The sequence below is a fragment of the Strix aluco genome, chromosome 1 (genome assembly GCF_031877795.1).
Source record: "Strix aluco isolate bStrAlu1 chromosome 1, bStrAlu1.hap1, whole genome shotgun sequence".
Lineage (NCBI taxonomy): Eukaryota > Metazoa > Chordata > Aves > Strigiformes > Strigidae > Strix > Strix aluco.
Window position 1 is genome coordinate 104314715 of NC_133931.1, and position 21396 is coordinate 104336110.

The 21396-nt window shown below is 44.6% G+C and overlaps 1 protein-coding gene and 1 long non-coding RNA gene across 4 annotated transcripts in view; both read left to right on the forward strand.

Annotated features, from left to right (window-relative positions):
• Nucleotides 1–829: 829 nt before the first annotated feature.
• LOC141933657 (uncharacterized) lies at nt 830–6607 on the forward strand. The gene is made up of 3 exons (XR_012626173.1): nt 830–865; nt 4566–4670; nt 6518–6607. It is a non-coding gene; the product is annotated as an uncharacterized LOC141933657 (long non-coding RNA).
• A 6262-nt stretch (nt 6608–12869) lies between these two features.
• The window catches only part of CTDP1 (CTD phosphatase subunit 1), a 116554-nt gene continuing 108027 nt past the window's right edge, over nt 12870–21396 (forward strand). For 2 of the 3 annotated variants that reach the window (XM_074829788.1, XM_074829798.1), the window contains exon 1: nt 12870–13361. In XM_074829788.1, the coding sequence (XP_074685889.1) occupies nt 13030–13361 (332 nt within the window). In that variant the 5' untranslated portion in view covers nt 12870–13029. The remainder of the gene's footprint in view (nt 13362–21396) is intronic. The other variant, XM_074829777.1, reaches the window with a different exon arrangement.

The window sequence follows — 21396 nt, forward strand, 5'->3', positions numbered from 1 at the left end:
CAGCTGGGCTCCAGCTCGAGTAACTAAAGGTATTAGAGGCAACAGGCAGTGCTTGCCCACGGCTGTGGTCTGCCTCCACCACTGCTCAGTGACTGCACCCTTCTGACCTGGGAGGCCTGGTGCCGTTGGCTCATCTGTACTCCTGATAACCACACTGCAGGACCCCCCTCCCCACTACTGGTCTGATCTCTTTCATATTGCAAACTCTGCAGAAGAAGAATAACTACTTCTATATGAGCTTGTAGGACAACTAGCCTAGTGGGGCCCCCATCCTGATGGTGATTTACAAGGAGCCTGGCCCACTCCCCTTCTGCCTCTACTGCCCTACACAGCATCCCACACCAGCCCACAGCGGTGGATGTTCACGCTGTGGGTCACATGCTGCAGAATGGCTCCCTGCTTCCCCACTCACACTGCTAGGGAAATATACATCATCACTATCGGGAATCAAAACACTTCCCAATACCATGGGGTTTTTGTGAAGCTTAATTCCTTACAGGCTGTGTGACATGCTCAGGGTGTGTGCAGTTGTGAACATGCAGTGTCTCTGTTTTGGGATACTGCATCTTGAAATATATTAGCTGTAGCACTAAAGATTTCTTTTCAAAGGGTTATTGCAATTGCACACACACATGTACTCTTTATGACTACATGTTACTGTTTTCTAAATATGAAAGAAGAAATCGTAAGTTACATCACGTCTGGAAAAGAAGGGGAAAGCTTTTGTATAGTTTAGAGAGAACAGGTAGATGTTTTTTCTCAGTTCTATTTAGACAGTGTAGAATGTAGCCACATCTCATACTAAATAGGCATTTCTGTCCACTTTTCAGTTATCGCTACACCAGTAGAAGAGATGGAGAGAAAGGTATGTCCTGAAAAAAAAAGTATTCTTCTTTTTAGACAAAAAGGAGATTTACCTGAAGTTAACCTGCAAAGAAAAATACCAGATTTCAGAAATGTTGCTGATATGGGCTGAAGTCTAAGACTGACACTCAATGTAAGAGCAGCACTTCTCTCAGATAGAGCTAAGACTGCTGGGTGCTACTAGCTATGGAAAATGCATTTTTCCTCCATTAAGTCTTCCAGTGTAGACTCCCGCTACATACAGGCTGGTTCTGTATCAGATCATATCAGTCATCCCAGAAACCTTCTGAAACATAAAACTGCCCTTTATTGGGAAGGGGAGAAAGCAGAAGTAAGTGCTGCTCTGCTGCATTTATGTGGAGCCTTTATTACACCTCAAGAAGCACTGCTGAACTGCATGTTTTGTTTATCTCTCAGTGGACCACTGGGACTACTAAACACATGTACATAAGCTTTAAAAAAGTAGCAACACTGACAGATAGCTGCCACTTGAAGAACCCTTTAGCTTTTGTTTATCAAACTATCAAACTATCTGTCTCCAGCAGAAGTCTGAGCAAAGAGGTGAACATTACCCATGGCTCGCTTGTGCCTCTTGGAGCTTTTGCTTGATGAGGACAGGAGCAGCAGAGTTCAGAGCTGAGAGTGACCAGCATTCACTTCTCTGCATTCAAACTGAGACCATAACACCCCTCCTCGCTCAGCCACTGAGATGAAGTGGAAGGGAAGAAACAACAGGGGTGCCAGTCCCAAGGATTAAAAATCATAAATCAGGTCCTCAGCATTCAAAGCATTACCCTAAAAAGATGGATTTACAAATTAAATATGCCTTCATGTTTTTAAGTCAGAGTTCATATTTTCAACTTTTCTGTTGAACTGTGAAGATTTTTAGTGACAAATAAGGTTCTCATATAATCATATTAGCTGTGAAATTATGACGGTTGTCAGTCTGGCGTTCACTCTGCTGGATCCCACCCATGTTGTCTTTCTGTAGAGATCTAGCTGTGCAGTCAGTGCAATTCACTAGCATGGACACATGTATCAGTAAGAAGTTAAGTTGTATGGGTGTGTTTCAGCATCAGCTCAAAGCAGGACGCGGTATTTAAATCCTGCATTGCCCTTGGCATTAATATAGCCCTGATGATACTTTACTGTATTGCTTCCTGACAAAAATGCCGCAGAGCAAGCTATGCCATCAGCATTTCACTGTGAATGCCAAACCAGAAAATAGCACCTGCGATGGCAAGCCAGTTGAGTCAACAACCAGCAGAGCCCAGGCCTGAAAGCTTTCCTCAGCACTGCCATCCCATTAGCCAGCTTGGGCATGAGGGGCAGCTGGAAGGATGATCCCAGGCTCCCTGCTGCCTCCTCTTGCCGGTGCTAGCACCCAAGCTGCCAGCCAGACCAGGGAACTAATCAGATTAAAAACTAACTGTTTGGTTTTGTCAGGTACATTTTCAGACAAACCAAATTCCCTGATTTGCCTTGCAAAAAGAAAAAGGGAACGTGAAGCTGGAGACAGAGGAGTGAGGCTGACCTAAACTTCTGGCAACTGCTTACAGCTCTGTCGGCAGAACATTCTTTGGGATCACACCGGCAGGGAGTGTGCCTTAACACACAGGCCAAAGATGCAGTTTTAGGACCCTAGCTCCCTGAATTCAAAAGCTACTTAGAATATATAACCTAAATTATCTTCACGATGTAAGTTGTAAAATGAGGGGGGAAGGTGTAAATTAATTAAATGCGTAGTCAGCATAGGAACAAAGTGAGGTACGTTTCTGAAATGTGGCGTATATGGCAACACTTCATGCATCATCATCATCATCATTGTTTTCTTATTGGTTCTGTGTTTTCATAATCCAGCTCTATTTGAAAGGAAACTAGTTTTCTTTTCAAAATGGAAAAAAGCACTACTGGTTTTAATTTTCTGTCTAACTACACTGTCACACGCACAAGGCACGTACACATACAATAGACAGAGAGGCTGAAAATTAAAATCTTGCACTGCCATCCTGTGGTGAATTCTAGAAAAACACTAGGTTGTCCGGCTCATAGATACAGGGTTATTGAAAATGTGGAGGCTTTGCAGCAGTTAGCAACAGCTCAGTTACTCTGGGTGTTACCCCAGGAAGCAGACAGTAGAACCTCAAAAGCCATTATTTCTCATCACTCCTCCTGCAGTGCAGTATCTTCGAGAGACCTTTCGGAAGACATGCAGTCCATCCCCAAGAATATAGGTTCTTTTAAGAGAAAATATTCTGAGTAAGCAAATAGTGAAGAGCATCTACAACACGGCAGGCCAGGTGAGGTAAGCACAGATGCGCTGGAGGGGAGTCCTCAGGAATCACTGGGAACTTGACACGGTTTCTAAAAGGCAGTCTGGGGGGTATGTTGGGGGTTGACTTTAGCCTATAAAAAGTATAGTGAAGTTCACTTGTAAATAGGTCACAAATTCCTGCTCACTAGCTAAATGGATTTTTTTCCAGTGAATCACCACTAGGCTTATAAAGAGAAAAACGGACAAGCCAAAAGGGCACAAAGTCAGCCAACAAGGGAAAGAGAGAAAAGGAGATGTCACGCAAATAGTGTGCAAAATATGCAGTTGAAAAGTAAAACGTTTACCAGAAAGTCTTGATTGTAATTGAATTTTCCATGAGGATGGTTCTGACTTGTGCTATCACACCTGAAGCTTGTTTTTCTACTAGACTATGATTTTGCTACTATAAAAATGTGCATTTAGTATACTGAGTATTGCCCTGCAGACACATATTCTATTCACTTGCATTTCTAAGACAGAAGTATTTTTGTCAAACTGAGACGCATACAATACATACATTTGTCCGAAAACCCATGATGGAGTGCCCCAGTATACTGTGGCTTCTTAGTTCTCACCATCTCCTTTGGGGAACTATTCTTGCAAATGATTCCATATGCTAGGACTGTGTCAATTGAGAGCTGGCCTCTCCACCTGTGTGATGCATCAAAAGCTAGATGAAGCTGGCACCTGGAGCAGAGACAATGCTGATTGAGGCTCCTTCACAGATCATCGTTAAGAGCTTCTCTCCTTGGCCTTAAAACTGCCCATCAGCAGGACCAGAGTAAGTTTAAATTTTGCCTTCCTGAGAACAGAATATAAAAATGTCTCTCCCCCAAAATATTCCTGAAATAATGAAAAAGAAAAATACCAGCACATTTTCAGATAACAATTTTCTTTTTTTTCAGACAGCAAGTTTTCAGATAAAGTAAAAGAGGAAAAAGGATTTAGCTCTCAGTTTGTGCAGACACCCACATTGTTTCTGCGTGTCTCAATGTATGATTATGGGTTTCGTAGTAATGCATATGGAACTCCACTTTCACCAGTTCAGACGCTCACGACTAATGCTACTGCCATAATTTATGGTTTGTAAGATCAGCTTATGAAGTTACTATGTTTGTCTCTTATGTTAACACAGTATATAGTATGTCTTCTTTGATCATTTATGTGGTTGCACCATCTTCACCCTTCCACTTCAGATGTACTTGTTTTTATCCCTGCTTTGAAAAAAAAAATGATGCTTGCCTCACCCTGTTCTCACCTGCTAACAACTTCTGTCTCCAGGCTCATCTTTCCTCAGCAAGGCACCAGACCAAATGATTTTTTTGTTGTCACTTCTATCAGCAGTTCCATTCTTGATCACTTTTGATTCTGTTTATCTTCTTTGCAGAGATGTGACTTTTCTCTTTGATTAAAAATCACTGCTGACAGCTTCTTCCTTCGCCCCCTACATTCCTGCTTGGTTTTCTGAACTTTTCCTGATCTACCACAAACAGTAAAGTATTACCTTAAATCCTCTTCTGAACTTTGAATCTTACTTGTTATATTTCACCTGTGCCTATGCAGATGAAACAACATACTTTACATTTCCCAGTTGAATGGGTTTTTCCCTGTTACTATAAATAGATTTTTTCCCTGATTAAGTAAGAGTTGTCATACTCAGTATTTGCAACCTCACCTCTCCTTGGAGACCACTCTGTGGCACTCTGCTTGAAGGAGATGATGGACAAACACAAGTCCTCCTGGGTGGGGGGAGCAGTCCAGCTCCACCACCCCACTCAGCCTGTCGTCAAAGCGGAGTCCAACACCCCTGGTTTTTCCTTGGGCTGGAGACTCATGGCAGTGGGAAAGGGCAGGGTAAAAGGGAAGGGCAAGGTAAAAAGTTTTGGTCTGAATAAACTTTTCACACAAGTCTGATAAGAATGTGTGTTTCATTATGGCAGGGTTTTTTGGCTGTTTGCTAGTTTTCATCTTTATACATTTTCCAGTGGAGGTGAGGGGAAAGAAGTTTCACATCTGTAGATTACTAGACAGCAAATTAACTTCCCTAATCAGCATCCGTGGACTGTGACCAGCAGGTCAAGGGAGGTGATTCTCCCCCTCTACTCCGTTCTGGTGAGACCCCACCTGGAGTGCTGTGTCCAGCTCTGGGGCCCCCAACATAAGAAGGACATGGACCTGCTCGAGTGGGTCCAGAGGAGGCCACGAAGATGATCAGGGGGCTGGAGCACCTCCCCTGTGAAGACAGGCTGAGAGAGTTGGGGTTGTTCAGCCCAGAGAAGAGAAGGCTCCAGGAAGACCTTATAGTGGCCTTCCAGTACCTTAAGGGGGCCAACAAGAAAGCCAGGGAGGGACTTTTTGCAAGGGCATATAGTGATAGGATGAGGGCTGATGGCTTTAAACTGAAAGAGGGTAGGTTTAGATTAGACATAAGGAAGAGATTCTTTACTGTGAAGGTGGTGAGACACTGGAACAGGTTTCCCAGAGAAGTTACGGCTGTCCACTCCCTGGCAGTGTTCAAGGCCAGGTTGGACGGGGCTTTGAGCAACCTGGTCTAGTGGAAGGTGTCCCTGCCCATGGCAGGGGGGTTGGAACTAGATGATCTTTAAGGTCCCTTCCAACCCAAACCAATCTATGATTCTATGACTCACCAGCCCCAAGAGCCCGCAGTGCACAGGCTGGAAATCACCATTTTGCCATCACAAACAGCTTCAGTTATAAAAATTGCCCATCCTGTTTGGTCGATGGCCCAGTCTAGAGCTTGAATTAACTTCCGTTGCAATGGCACAGGAATCTCTGTCATCAGCTTCTCTTCTGAAATGAAAATGTTTAGACATGTTCCATTTCTGCAGAGGAGGGAAGGGATGTTAAATTGTATGCATCCCTGCTAAGGAAAGGGAGAAGTGTTGATTCATGGTTCCGAGTCACGCATTTCAAAACTATGTGGGCTTCAAGATGTGAAGCATGACTGTGAAGGCACCGTGGGAGTAGCCCCAACAAAGTGAATAATGGTTTATTTTATGAGTGAGGACAACTACCTGTAGGGTTTTCAAGGGCAGGACCAAAAGGATGTCTGTGCTGGTGTATGTATGGGTAGCCAGTCAGACTCATGAAGGTGTGCCCATGGTAATCTCTTGTGCAGTTGATCTGGCATGAGCCAGTTTGTATACTGATATACAGAAATATGTCCATGCAAAAGTATTTGCAGTGTTGAAAATACACCTGTGCATCAGTGTGTACAGTATATCAGTGAAAAACTAACCCCACTCGTAGAGAAGGAGCTGTGGGGAAAATGTAACTACCTTTCACAAATTATTTCTTTTTTCTATCTTTTTCTTTCAGATTGCCCAAGAAAAACAAAAATTGAGAAGCTAAATTAGTCTCTGCTCTATTTCCACTGAGGAGTATGGAGCTTTGCCAAAGATATTGGCCAGGGGGAAAAAAAAAGATCCTAAAAAGATCCTCTGCTAACAGAGCATGAAGATCGCATTTTCAAACACAAAGAGCCAGGTGATGTAAAAGTTGGTGACAGCACAATTTAAACTGCCTGCTAATTGATTATTGCGGTGTTAAGAATTTGCATGGTCTCCTTTTGAAGGCAATTGACAACATTTGTAATAGTTCAGTGGGAGTGGGATCAAGCCCCACATACACATTTTATTCTATTCCGTGTGTTAAAGTCATTCCCTGAGTTGCTTCTGTAAAAGCCAGCAGAAACCCTGGCAGAATGTCCTTGGCTGAGAATTCAAGAGTCTAGAAACAGGAAAGAACTGCCACAATGGAAACTACCCAAACCTCTTTTACACGGGGCGCTCACGTACAGCAAAATCTCTATTTTCTGATGTTAAGTCCTGCCGGCTTCTGAGGAGCTTCCCTTCCTACTGGAAACACTCAAAAAACAGGATGAGGTTATTTTATTTCCCCAAGTGAAATCTGTCACTGGTTATCACAGTGGATCCAACGAGGTGTCTGGGCATGGAAGAGCTGTGAGAGATTTTGAATGTCTCCATATTTTGTTGTAATATTTAAATGTGATAGTGCCTTGCAGACTTCTTGCACCGAGGAATTACATATAAATAGCTACAAACTCCCTGCCATAGAGACTGGCCAATCTGCGGCTCTTGAACAACTTTTGCATCACTTCTAAGTAGCTCAGATACAGTTCTCATAATAACATTACATCATGTAATTGGCAACGGGGCTGTCTAGCACCAGGATGGCTGGTTCATTCAAATCCCCAGCCACGGGGGAAAGCAGAGAGTGATTTTGCCCAGCCACCCTGCACCGCAGCTGCATGCCCAGGCTGGGGGCTGGAGCAGGGTCCGTGGATCGCTGGTGAGCTGCTGTCACATCCTGTCTGCAAACCACCCCACAGCTCTCCTGGGAGCAGTGAGGTATTTAGCGGGCGCTTTGTGGCTCTTGCCCATTTGCAGATTTCTGTAAACTGCTTGTAGATTTTGGGAGGTTGGCCACCTTGTGCTCTACAGCCTCCTGAAAATTACTATGGAACAGGTATTAGTGTGGATTAAGTATGCTGCAACAGGCTTACAGCATCAAAGTCATCAGTCTGAATAGGAAAATACTCAGCCAAGCCGACTTTAAGAGGCATTATATAACGAATTTTGAATTTTCATTAAAGCTAGAACACCCAAAGCAGGGTAACGTGTATTTTATTTTAAAAGAAGTTTTAGCTAAGCATGTTTCAACCTTAAGTAAACAAACTGCAGATTATCTCCTTTATCTTTTTGGAAGACAGCCATACTGAACGCATGTATTTTTAAAAATCTATCACTTTCAAGAAATGCTTCCCCACAAGGCTATATCTACCACCCCAGTGCTTTCACTCGACAGTTATATGAAGTTGATATCTACAGCATATGCTTTTGTTCATGCTACGTATTCAAATACAAAGGCGTGGTTAAATTCTGATGTCCTTTTTGAGGCGAAGACTGGGGAAAACATCTGCCTCTTGATGGAAGCCATCTGGTATAACCAGACATGAAGTCAAGCATTTTAAAACAGTGTGTTCCTTAGAATTATACTTACTTAAGAGAATTACAGATTCTTCCCCTAATGTTCTCATCACACACCGTCTCAGGGATTTTCCCTTGCACCTACCTAGGACTGATCAGCGCAATTATTTTGTAAAGCTTTGTCTCGGTGCAATCAAAGTAACCAAAACCAATAATAATTATTATGTAGATTTCTGTTGTTATTCTCCCGGCTGAGCTTTTCATCTGCACAAGTACAGGTGCAGAGAAAATCAGAAAATCATTTCTGTGGAAGGAGGGGCTGCAGAGGCTTTCTGAGATCAGCTGTACCGTAGAAGCTGCAGCACACCCTCCGTTTGCTCCAGAGATAAGAGTTAACACATCAGGGTTGGTAAGGTGAGGTCAGCTCTTCTTACTTCATCCCTTACTTGTAACATTGCCAGTTCTAGCCCTGTGTAGCCATGCAGTGTCAGACTTCACTCAGTCAATTCTTACATGCATCAAACCTGCTGGTGAGGGATCAGATATTAGACAATATTAGCCAAGGACAGATGTGATGTTGAAATATATAAAAGCTGTGTGGTATGCCAGCTTTCAAGAAAATGGCAGATACTCAGAAAGCTGCATGAGCTTAAATGCACGTCTTCGCGTGAGGGGGATTAGCAGGCAAAAGGAAAACAGAGTAACCTTTGGTTTGAGGTATTGGTACGGCAAACAAAGCCACATCATTTCTATGACATGATTCTGCTCTGCTGCCAAGACTATCATCTCCACATACAATTAGGGGACATTCAGTACCAATAAATACAGTTTGCTTAACTGAGCTAATCTGCAAACACAGAGCAAGATTACACTCAGGGAATCTAGAGAAAATATGCAGTCTTTTCTGGTTTCCTTAAAGAAGTTCTTCCCTACGGCAGAAATGGAAAAAAAAGATACTGCATAAATACAAAGCTGGTCCCTGGTGCTTCATGTTATGCTAGGAGTGTCCTCTCACTAGTTACCCACTCACTAGTGGTTTGCCCTGGGGTTCTGTACTGTGGCCAATACTGTTTAACATCTTCATCAGTGACCTTGACGATGGGGCAGAGATTACAGGTGATACAAAGCTGGGAGGAGTGGGTGACAGGCTAAATGGTTGTGCTGCCATCCGGAGGGACTTTGACAGCCTGGAGAAATGGGCAGAGAGAAACCTCATGACGTTCAAGGAAAGTAAATGCCAAGTCCTGCCCCTGGGGAGAAACAACCCCAGGCCCCAGGACAGGCTGGGGGCCAAGTATTTGCAGTAAAGGCCCTGGGCACCCCACTGGACACCAAGCTCACCTCAAACCAGCAAATGTAACACTTGCAGCATCCCACGCTGCACTAGGAAGAGCACTCACTGCCCATAGGTCTGAGGGAGGTGCTCCTTCCCCTATACTCAGCACTTGTGACACCTGGTGGGGTGTGCTGGGTCCAGTACAAGAGGCATGGACATACTGGAGCAAGTGCAGCCAAGGGCCACAAGCGTTATTAAAGGCCTTGAGGCATCTGTCATATGAGAAGAGGCTGAGAGAGCTGGGACTGTTCAGCCTGGAGAAAAGAAGGCTCCAGAGGAATTTTCCCAAGGTGTATAAACATCTGATGGAGGTGAGGGAGGGTTGATAAAGAGGACAGAGCCACACTCTTGTCAGTGGTGCCCTGGGAAAGGACAAGAGGCAACCGGCCCAAACTGAAACACAGAAAATTCCACTTAAACAAAAAAAAAAGCTTTTTTCACTGTAAGGTTGGTTGAGCACTGGCACAGGTTGCTCAGAGAGGATGTAGAGTCTCCATCCTTGGAGATATTCAAACCCACCTGGACACAGCCCTGCGAAACCTGCTAGTTGCCCTGCTTTGAGCTGGGGGGTTGGGACTAGATGGTCTCCAGAGGTCCCTTCCCACTCCAGCTATTGTTTCAGTCTTTTCTTGACTGTCATGACTACCACTCTTGATGGAACAGAGTTTTGCTAGACTTCGAAGCCTATAAAAGTTTTAACAATAGGGAAATTCCTGATTAATTCTCCTGCTCTTTTAGGCTATCACTTTTCCTTTGCATTCTTGAGGCAGGCCTCAGTCTGCTGCCCCTGAGTAGAACATTATCAATCCACCCCGCAAAAGAAAGACGCCTGGGTGTGAGCTAAAAACACTGGTCAGGTAAGAGCTGCTTCAGGAGAAATGCTGCAAGTCAGCACTTCCTGGTGGAGCTGCACAGTGGCCTCATCAGTGGTCACTGGTGATGTAAACTTCAGTTTTCATTTGCAAAAGGACATGGACATGTTTCTTCAGTGCTGATTATTTTGATTCCAGATTAAGAAAGAGCAAACAGAGCAACATATGTAGTAGAGAGATACTCCCAGTCTCCACAGTAAGAACAGTGCAGTCTTGTAAAGGAGGGAATAATATGCAAAAAGGAAACAACTCACCTTTTATGATGTAGCTTTACTACATGCACACGACAACATTAAAAGAATATTAAGAATAATACACACTAGGGAACGTAAGAAATAAGGCTGCTAGTCAAAACACAAAGAACAGCTGGGGCTCATGTAGCTAACATTCAGTATTCAGTTTTAAATCCAGTGTTCAGTGTGTGGCCTTATCCTCTACTTATTTCCCACTCTTCAAACCCTGTTAATTGATATAGTAACAAAATTTCTTGTAAATTCCTCCAAGAAGGACAAGACAGTATTACCCCCTCTTCACACACTCCATGAGAGAGTATGTACACAAACACTTTCTCAAAACTGTGGCTGAAGACACTTGCTTTGGACAAGAACTCTGGAGCAGACAGTGAACGAGTACCATTCTCCGAAGCAGTGTCCAAATGCCTTCACCACAAAACTTAACTATTCCTCTCGCAGTTCCTTAGTCTCATTCACATCACCTTCCAATTTCTGTAGCAAATAAGTGGAGGACTATACAGTCAGCAGCCTCCTTTATTATGTAACCTTCAGGCTTCTCAAAAAGCAGCTCCCTTCAGCTCATTGTACTAGAATGGGATCTAGAAAACATACGTGATCATGAAATGTGTCGTTATGACTGTGTACAAGGTGCTGATAAAAGGTGCATGGCAACTTTCATTCAGGAATTTCCCTCTCTGGTTGTTGGTGATGGTGGCTGCCTTTCAACCCACTCTTGTCATGAAGTTCACAGCAATGTCTGCAGACCAAATTCCCAACCAGTCCACAGTGTTCTTGTTTTAAGGTATCTCTACTGACATGCCAGGAGGAAAAACCTCAGGAAAACCTGCTGCTTAGAGACTGCCTGTAGACTATGCGCTGTCAGGCTTCTCTCTGTCAAAATCCTGGCTGCTAGCAAGTCTGTCAAACACTCTCAGGAGAGGACTTCTTGTGAAGCCCCTTGTGCCTGCTGCTCTGAGCTCCTAGGTCCAGAAGTGTTAACTCCGGGACTGCCAACAAGGAACAAAGATTTGGTGCACTTGTTACACAAACAGAGATGCTGAGGTACTCGTGCACTCCCAGGGATGCTCACAGTACCTCACCCCTCCTCGGCACACTGGACAAGGCTTGGCACGCTGCACAGGAGAGGAAAAAATTTTTCATAGAAAGAGTGGTAAGACAGTGGAATAGGCTGCCCAAGGAGGTGGTGGAGTCACCATCCCTGGATGTGTTCAAGGGTCGTTTAGATGAGATGTTGGGGGATATGGTGTAGGGGAGAACTTTGTAGAGTAGGGCTGATGGTTGGACTCGATGATCCCAAGGGTCTTTTCCAGCCTGAATGATTCTGTGATTCTGTGCACGAAGCCTCCCTGCTTGGCATGTGGCTGAAGAGGGAACCGTGCTCTGCAACGCGGCTCGGCGGGTGGGAAGTGTGCCCACGGCCCCTTTGATGGAGTCACACCCTTGGGAGCAAACACCTCAGCCCTCAGCTCCAGTCAGCCCTGCCGGCCCTGTGGTGAGCGGCGGGGCCGTCCCTGTGAGGGTCTGCCTGCGCAGGGGCAGGCAGCACGTGCGCGGCCTTGTCCGCCTCTGAGCTCGGGCCTGCCGGCCACCCCCTGCTGCTCCTCCGGGCCCGCCCAACGCGCCGCGGGGCGGGATCCGGCCGCAGGCGACCGCGACGCGAGGCAGGGACGCGCTCCCTCTCCGCCTGCCCCTCCGACCCGGGGGAAGAGCGGAATCGCAGCGCGGAGCTGCCGCGAGCTCCGCAGGGGCCGGGCCTCAGGGAGGAGCCCGGCGGCCGGGACCGCACCGCCCACGCCCCGGCCCCGGCCCCGGCCCGCGCCGCCACGTTTCCCGCTCCCCGGCCGGAGCGGGGTAACTCCCGCCCCCAGCGTGCCCCGACGGGAGCGGCCCGCCCCCGCGCCTCGCGGTGGGGGCGCGGTGCACGCTGGGGCTGGGCGGCCGCCCCGCGCGCCGCCTGCCGGGAGGCGTAGTTCACTGCCTCGCGCGCGCGCCTCTGCCGCTCGCCCCACGCGCGGGGACAGGCGAGGGCGCGCGCGGGCCCGGACACGCCTCTGAAGTTGGGGGAGGGGCGCGGCGCTTTCCCTCCGCCGGAGCGGGACCGCGCGCACCGGGGTCGCGTCGCCTGTCGCCTCCCGCCTCCCCTCTCTCTCCCCTCCCCCCCCCCCCCCCGCCGCCGCCGCCGCCGCCGCCGCCGCCGCCCCGCCCCGCGAGCTGGGTGCGCTTGTGCCTTTAAGCCCGGCCGGACGCCCGGCGCCCCGCGCCTGCGCAGAGGGGCCGTGACCTCGCTCCCTGTCGGTGCTGCCGGTGACTGTTGGGGCGCCCCCAGCCCCCCGGCGGCAGCGCCAGGCTCGGGCCCCACTGCCGGGCCGGCGGCAGCAGCGGTGTTGCCATAGCGGCCCCCCCTCCCCCGGCCGGGACGATGGAGGGGCCGGCGGAGAGGGGCGGCGGTCCCGGCGCGGAGGGCCCGGCGGGGGTGATCACGGAGATCCGGGCGCCGGGCCCGCGGCCGCTGCGGCTGCTGGAGTGGAAGGTGTCGGTGGGAGCGGCGGTGCAGATCGGGTCGGTGCTGGCGCTGTGCGCCCCGCTGCCGCCCACCCCGCGGCCCGCCGCCGGCCCCGCCGCCCCGCCGCCTGCCGCCAGCGGCGCCAGCACCCGGCCGCAGCGGGCCGGCCCCGAGCGCAAGCTGAAGGCGGAGCGGCCCGGCGTCGTGCGGGAGCTGTGTGCGCGGCCCGGACAGGTCGTCGCGCCCGGGTGAGTGCGGGGCCAGCGGCAGTGGCGGCCGGCAGCCTGGGGAGCCTGTCCCGGGGCGCGGGTTTCGCGCTTCTCCTGTGGGGGCCGGGCCCCGCTCCCCTGCCCGCCCTGCGGGGCGGCGGGAAGGCCGGCGCGGGGTGGCGGGGGGGGAAGGCGGCACTGCCGGCTCCTCGGCTCCCGGGGGTGGCAGGCGCTGGCGAGGCGGCGTGTAACGGGAGCCTGGTCCCGTCCCTCGGCTCCGCTTCCCCGTAGCGGCGACTCGCGTGGGTCGTAAAGCCGTGCCTTAAGCTGCGCTGGGTCTCACGGCCGTGTCGCTGCCGGCAGGGAAAGGCCCTTCGTCCGCAGCTCTGCGCTGGGTGACGCGCGGGAGGCAGCCGTGCGGGGAGGTGCGAGAGGTCGTGCTCTGCTCCCTCGGTTCAGAGCCGAGTCTTTCGCTGTGAGCTCTGCCTCGGAGAGCTGAGCATCCCCTTGATGTGTTTTGGGGTTCCCTGAAAACTGCTCTTAGTAGCAAAACTACTTGGAAATACTTTTTTCTTTTTTTTTTCTTTTTTTAGTTTGGCAGTTCACTGTTAGGTAGGTGCAAAACTCAGGTAGCAAAGGGATCATTTTGCTCTTGGTAGGAGGAATTTTAATGGGAATCAGCACTGTGGCAAGACCTGTTAATTACTAGACACTATGCGTATAATATTGTCAGCCTAAATGCTTTTAATACTGTAGATGCTTTAATGTATAAATATAAACGAGATGGTGTCATTTGAACTTTCAGAAGAGCAAGGGATTAAATAAGAGAGGTTCTCCATAGTTTAACAATGGCTTTGTCTTGATAAGGCTGGATGTTGGTTGACTTAAATTGCTAATAGATAGGGCTTCTCAGATTTCTAGGTTAAATTGGGCTAATAGCTTGCTCCCCTGTACTTCAAGCAGATTTTTTTTCTCAACAGGAAACCACTGAAACACTCTACTTCCCCTGTTTTATGACAACAAGTTATTTTCTTTTATTGCAGTTCTCTTGATTTTTGGGGTGGTGCAGCCAGGCCTAAACTTTCTTGATTGAAAATCACCAGTATATGCAAAACATCTGTGTATGGGAGGGCCCTCAAAAGTTCAGGAAAAAATCTGCTTTTTTTTTTTTTTAATCAGTAATATAAGGTGCTACAGATGAGGTATAAGCTGTGTTTTTCTTGGTACAGAAAGTAGTATTCTTTCTGAGGTAAGAATGTGGCTTTCCTTTTGTGCCACGTTAGCATTCTGCTATTGCATCTGGTGCAACATGGGACAATCTTTTAATATCTGATTTGGAACAAAGGTACCATAAATGGTAGGTCAGACTAAATACATCTTAAAAATACAGGCTAAAACTTTAAAACATCATATGCATGATGAAATTCATCTTGATAGTGCTGAGTAGAAGAGGAGATAAAGTTATCTTGTCTTTTTCGTTATGTCAGCTAAGTACCTGGGAGGAAATCCAAAGCAAAAAAAGATTTTAAATGGTAAATGTAAACTATTTAAAATATGCTGGGTCTGATGTAGCAGCATTTTAGGTTTAGCTTTGATCAATGTAAACTTTAGGACTTGAATACAATGCTTTTATTGGATCTGTCTAGTCGTGATTCACTTGATTATAATTAGCAAGGCCTTGATTTGAGAAAATTAGAAAATAAATACTGTTCTTTGTTACTGTTGTTCTTGGCTTCTAAAATGTTTGTATCTTATACCGCTAAAAGTTAATTCTTAATATTGACTATTGCTAGACGTTATGCTTCTGAAATTCTGACTTTTCAGCGCGCGTTCTCTATTGCATGCTGTAGTGGTGTTTACTGAGCGAATGTAAAAGAAAAGTTTAAGTGAAGACATAGAAGCAGCATGACCCTAAGGGTAGTAGAGCTGGTCAACAGTTGGAGACATAACTGCATTTCTTTGGTCACTTAAAAGTTTTTTTGGTGAGCATTTAATCTCTTGCCTTTGGCTTCCCATTTTGTGGAACAGAAATAATAACATTTCACTCCCTATCAGCAATATTTAAATATATGTTAAGGTTGTGCATTATTAAAATACAGGTGTGATTACAGTAGGTGAAATTTATTCAGTGTCTCCAGAAGACACACTTTTTAAATCCAAACTATCCAGGGTGGTAGGTGCCATTTGCTGCCTTCAAAAAAGTGGGTTTGGTCAGTTTAGCCCCAAATTCTCTATAAACCAAAGATATGTGCAAATATTTGTCAGGCACTTAAACACTGTAGAAATACCATTTCTATTGCAAATATTTTTCCTTTTCATTAGAACATGAGAACAGAAGTTGGTTAAACCTTTTTATCTGAGGATAAATAATGTGACTGGCTAAGGTTTTTTTAATGTCAATTTGTTCATCGATATTTCTGAAAATAATATATTTTAGCACAAGTCTCTCCCTCTTAAAAAGATATATTCCTAACTTTTGGTTATTTTTCTTTTATATCAGGCATGAGACGAAATCTTGCAGTACATGAAAGTAATTTTCCACATATATAGCGCTTCATTTTCTTGTCGTTTGATTACCCACTTTTTGACATTGACAGTGGCGTAAACTGTCCGCAGGGGAAAGGGTGGTATGGGGGTGGGGGGTGACAGCCCAAGGCAGGCAGGAGGTGGCTTTTGCTTATACTAGCAGAGGTAGGCTTGCATCGAATGTCAAACTAGGACTGGTGAGAGGAAGGTGTTTGACCTGTTAGGACTGTAAATAGCAGGGATGACAGTAAGCAGTTAATGAAGTGTCTTTGATGTTAATGAAGCATATTTTCCATGGGTGACAGGAGCAACAAATAAAGTGTCAAAAAGTGCTGCGCTGCTCTGTGTATTATTAATGCTGGTTACCCATCAAGGTTAATTGTTCTGAAGCTGCTGCAGGTATGTCAGGATTCTGGGTTGGGTCAGTATTTTGTTTTATGTGAATATTTACATAAGGGTCTCTAATATGAAACGATCATCCTCTTTCAGGCCCTACTGATGGAATAGACTACTGAAAGTCTTTTGTTTGGTTCAGTTAATAGTCTTCCAAAATATTTATTGCCTGTACATTTAAACTGGGTATCTTTGTGTCTTACTACATAGCTTTAATAGCTAAAGCTTGTGTTCTTCTACAGAACATAAAGTACTTGTGTGTTGCAATAAAAATCGTGTTTAAATCTACATGGGTTATAGTGTAGCAAAACTTGTATTTTCTCTTTTTGGAGAAGATAGCAGGAAAGAGGCGGGAATTTGTTCTCTAAAACTGTAGATTTTTTTTTTTTTGTTACTTTGCATTTTTTTGAATCAAACTTGATTGTATATTTAAAAGGTATATCTTCCTTTGGTTATCTAATGTCACAGAGCCTCAGGGCCTAGTTTACTACCCAAGATGAGGCCACTTAACCCTGGGCCCCAATGCTTTTCATCTTACAGTCTTCAAGGGAAATAAAATGCTGATGAATTAGTTTATTTTGAAGTGATGACACTTGTAATAAACTACAGGAAAACAACTTGCTGTTTGTTAGACACAAATGTTTTCATAATATCCTGTCAGATATTTAATGAGCTTATTAGAGTCTGTGATTCTATGAAATCGATTTTACTTTTACCCAAGTTGTAATGGATTTTTGTTTAATTGCTGTCTAGTTTTTTCACTGTATTTTTGAGCTTTACTTCAATACTAGAGTTGTTTAGAAAGCCACAGTCTTTTTCAAAGGCAAATACACATGTTGTTTCTTCTCTGAAACTGCCAAATTGTTTTCCTTAGTTGTAAAACAAGTAGTTTCCTGAAGAGAAAATGTATGCACAAAAATTTTGACTGAAGGCCTAGACCTTTAATTTTTGTGCTGCACGGTGCCTAGCCCTTTGAACTGGAAGGGGTTGGAAAAGTTTGAGGAAGGAAGAGAGAGACAAGACTTTTGCTTTGAATTACCTTAAAAGTTTCTGTGTTGACCTAAGAGTTTTTTGCTTTGAGAAATCTTAGTAGTACAACTTGCATGCCTGTCTGGACCTTTCCGATTTGATGACTGTGTGTTTGGTGTTAACTTAAGGGCTGACCCTAGTAGGAATCCCAGCCATTCAGATTTTCAAAGTCAGTCTTATCCAGTGGAAGACTCCCCTTAAGTAATCTGATAACCCAACATTTAAACTCACTAAATAAAAATTAATACGGGGTGATAGTATTGCAAATTTTCAAACATTACCAAAAGTATATAAAAATATTTCCAGTTGGGGCTTTCTAGCCTCAAGGTTCAGTAAAGAGCTGCCAGCCTTTCACTTTGGGATCTCTTTTTGAGAATGATAATCGACAGTTCATTGCAAGTTGTCACTTATAAAATATTCCTATGAATATCTGGTTTGTGTGGTTAAAAATGTTAAATAAAGGTTAATCTAAGGTCTTCTAGCACATGTGGATAGTTGAATTTTCAGCAGTTGCCTTTTAAAGTATGTAGGGGAGCTTAAAATGACCTGGAAAGCAGGTAGTATTGCATTACAGGTTACAGTTCAAAGATCTTGATTACACATTTTGTCTAGGTTTTGTTTTGCTGAACCTAGACCTACAGAATTGGAAATCTCACCCTTGGACTGTAGAGGAAGAATAGATACTGTCACTAACAGGAGAGACTTACTGGTCTTCAAAAGCCTTTGCAAGATGGAAAGGTTTCCCCTTTCTCTGGTGTGGACAAGGAAGTGCTGCTGTATGTAATGCGTACTGTGAAACTTGGGTGAGAATTTCTCACTGTATTTTGTAGGATGTTACAACAGTGCTCAACAACTGTGTGTTTTCCTTCAGAATCTATATCCCTACTTCTAATGAAGTGCTGCTTGTCCAGAAGCATGAATCATTGTTTCCAGTCAGTAGAAACTACTTCTGTTGGCCTCAGACTAGGCCTTTTCATCTGTTGATGAAAAGGAATTATCCAGAGTGAAATACATATGCCATTTGTGAGAGCACACTGTATCTTTTCTGATATTTTCTGAAATACTAGCCTACGGCGGGGGGGGGGGGGGGGGGGGGGGGGGAGAGAAAAAAGCCAATATAAAAACCTATTTTTGAAACAAAGAGCAAAGTTTTTGTGGTCTTTCTAGTGCAATGGAAGGGGAATTTTTCTTTAGTCATCTGATGGGACTGAAATGATTTAAATTTAGGGTCATGCTGGATGATTTATACAAGATTATCATTCATCAGAACCATCTAGATCCAGAAGGACTTTTACTTTGTGTGTTACTGTGTAAAAAGTGGCAGTATACCATGTAGCTTACTTCTTACAAACACATCATTTTTTTTATAGTATGTCCTTTTTTAAGGAAAGGATGGGGTATTGCCAGGCCACTATTTCACTAACAATTTAAAAAAAAAAAAAAATTGCCTTTCTACAAATGTTTTGAGGAAAAATGTAGAATAAGGCAGTGATTTAGACATTTAGAGTAGAACTGAATAATGTCCATTTGTTTGTATTTTAGTACTCCCTGGTTTAAAAATTACATCTAAAACTTTGCAGCATTTGGCTGGTGAGTAAGACGGAAGGTCTCAGTCCACACTGAGTGGACAGTGTGAATCCTCATTCACAGGAGAGAGGGTGGGTGAGCAGTTCGAGCCAAGGAAGGCATCGCTAAACAAGAAGGGAACTTAATTAACTTTCCAGGTAACTTTACAGCTGTTCATAATACTTCCCCTTTATATGCTGAGCGGCCTTCTAAAATGTTGTGCTCTGCTTTTGAGTGTGTGTCGGGACCAGGGGCTCATGTGACGCTTTGGGTATCCTGAGGGCATGCAGTGTCACGTGGCTGTTGCCAAATGTGGAGCTGCTGCTCTTTGGTGTGAACGCTGCTGCGTAACTTAGGACAGTCTTGTTCGTAATTGTTTTTAAGGGTGTTAAGAGTTATTAAATTTTCCTATATGAGTGTGTTCATTTGGCTTAACAGCAAGTCCCAGAGGAAAATACATGCAGAAGGTAGTATCAAGATAAAAGTTTGCCACAGTATCCAAAAGGGAAAGGAGGGGTGGAAGCTGTTAGACCTGAGGATCTGTATCCTACAGTAAGCCTCTTCCCATTTTGTTTGTTGTTTGGAAGTAACAGACAAAGGGACAGTGATTGCTTAAGTGTCTTGTTCTAGTGGAGAAGGTGTAATGTTTTATTAATAGATGCACGTTTTTAAGGCAGAGGGGGAGAGATCACAGGGATCCTCCCAGACTACTTCTGCACAAGAAGAGGCAAAAAACACGTATATAGCTTTGCTGCTAGCTGTGTGCATGTCAAACTGTCTCCTCTGTCAACTTTCTCTGCTTTGGTGTCCAGGCCATTTTAGTGTTCAACTGTAGCAGTTTCTATAGTTGTGGGCCTGAAGAGAAACCAAATCTGTTCAGGTAATCACAGGTGATCTTGGCTGGGGGTAGGAGGAATGCAGTGGTAAGTTGGTCTGAGATAGGGGGAAATGATGTGCCTTTACCTGAAGGAGATGGGGGATTTGAGAAGATATATACCTGAAAAGAACAAAAAGGAGTCAGATGGCATTAGTCCAAGACTGTTGTCACCTGGCTTGTGACTACTGTTCTTCAGTAGCTGATGTGAAAGTTGAAGTGTGGTTTGAGAAAAGGGCAGTTCTATGTTAGTTACTCTTCTGTCAATTAGAAGCATGTACAGTCACCATTCTGCCACCTCAACTTTTTGGATCAATGCCAATTAAGTTAGCAGTGTTCACCATATAGATATAAATATGCCATGTATAGATTTGGAGGACTTAGATTTCTGATCCTGCTGTTGGATGTTACTGAACCAATGAACTTGTCTCGATGTGCATGTGCTAAAAAGCTACACTTCATGGTTTAGAAAATGGATCCTGGGATAATGTAAGCTTTGTAAAAATGTTTCCTTTGAAAGCTGCAAGTAGATTTTCTTAGGAGCTGTACCATGCCTCATTCTTCCCTTGCCAGCTTTTTTGGTGAGTGAAGTAGTTTCCTGTTTTTGTTTTTGTTTTTTTTTTTAAACCCATATCACTTACTGCTTTTGCCCTGTAATTCTTATACATCAGGTGCTGATGGCAGTAGATTCATAAAATGCTAAGAGAGGGGAAATCATAAAAAAATTAAACGCCTTCTTTAGTGTAACAATGAAAATCCTGGATATTCATATTAAAACTAAGGTGTGGTTCACTGTTTTTAAATTTGGACACGTTCTTAAAGCTACTGTGTTTCCGCTATTTCAGAACATCTTTTACACCCTGCATAGTTCTTACTTATCTAAGATGTGTTATGTGGTAGAAGGAAGCTGGCTATGGTATGTGTTATGTTTCCAGCTGTAAATGGAATTAATTAGGCTTTTGCCATGGTGTCTGTATGTAGAATTTACAAATACCTCTTAGAGATTCTGTCAGCAGTTTGAAGTCCCATGGGGCTTTTCCAGTAATGTTTCTATAGTTAATGTAAAGTTCTGATGTTAAGTGTAGTCAAGAAGCCAAAGGACATACATTCACTTTGATTTTACTGTTACTGCTTCAAGTGATAGTCATCTCTTCAGTTAAGAAAATGTAACCTATGTGTGAACACAAAATTACTTTTCCACTCTTTCTGGCCCTGCAGTTCCTCAACTCTCAACTGGAGTTGTGCTGCAAGTATTTGGGAAGTGCTGTGTGACTGCTAACACTGCAGTTGGAGAGAGGTAGCAATAGAAACGCAAATGCATAAACCAGTAATGTCAATAGTTGACAATAGCGATGGGGGGATGGGCTGCAGAACTGTGTGCTGCTTCAGGGAATTACTGAGACATGACAGCCTATTGTGTTACTGTTAGAAGTACCACTTAATACTAAGTAAACAAGTTAGGAACACATGAGCTCTTAACTCTGTACTTTTGTATTCATTTTGTATGAACTTCATTGTTTTGAGGTGGTTTTATGTAAAAGTATGAAGAACTATATTCTTACCTTTACCTTTTTTAAAAAAAAGTAGTTTTGAATTCTCCCAAATAATAAGGTTTTAGTTTAAAATGTTCTAAATAAAATAAAAAACCATTCTAAATCATCTTTGAAAGACTTACTAGATTTTATG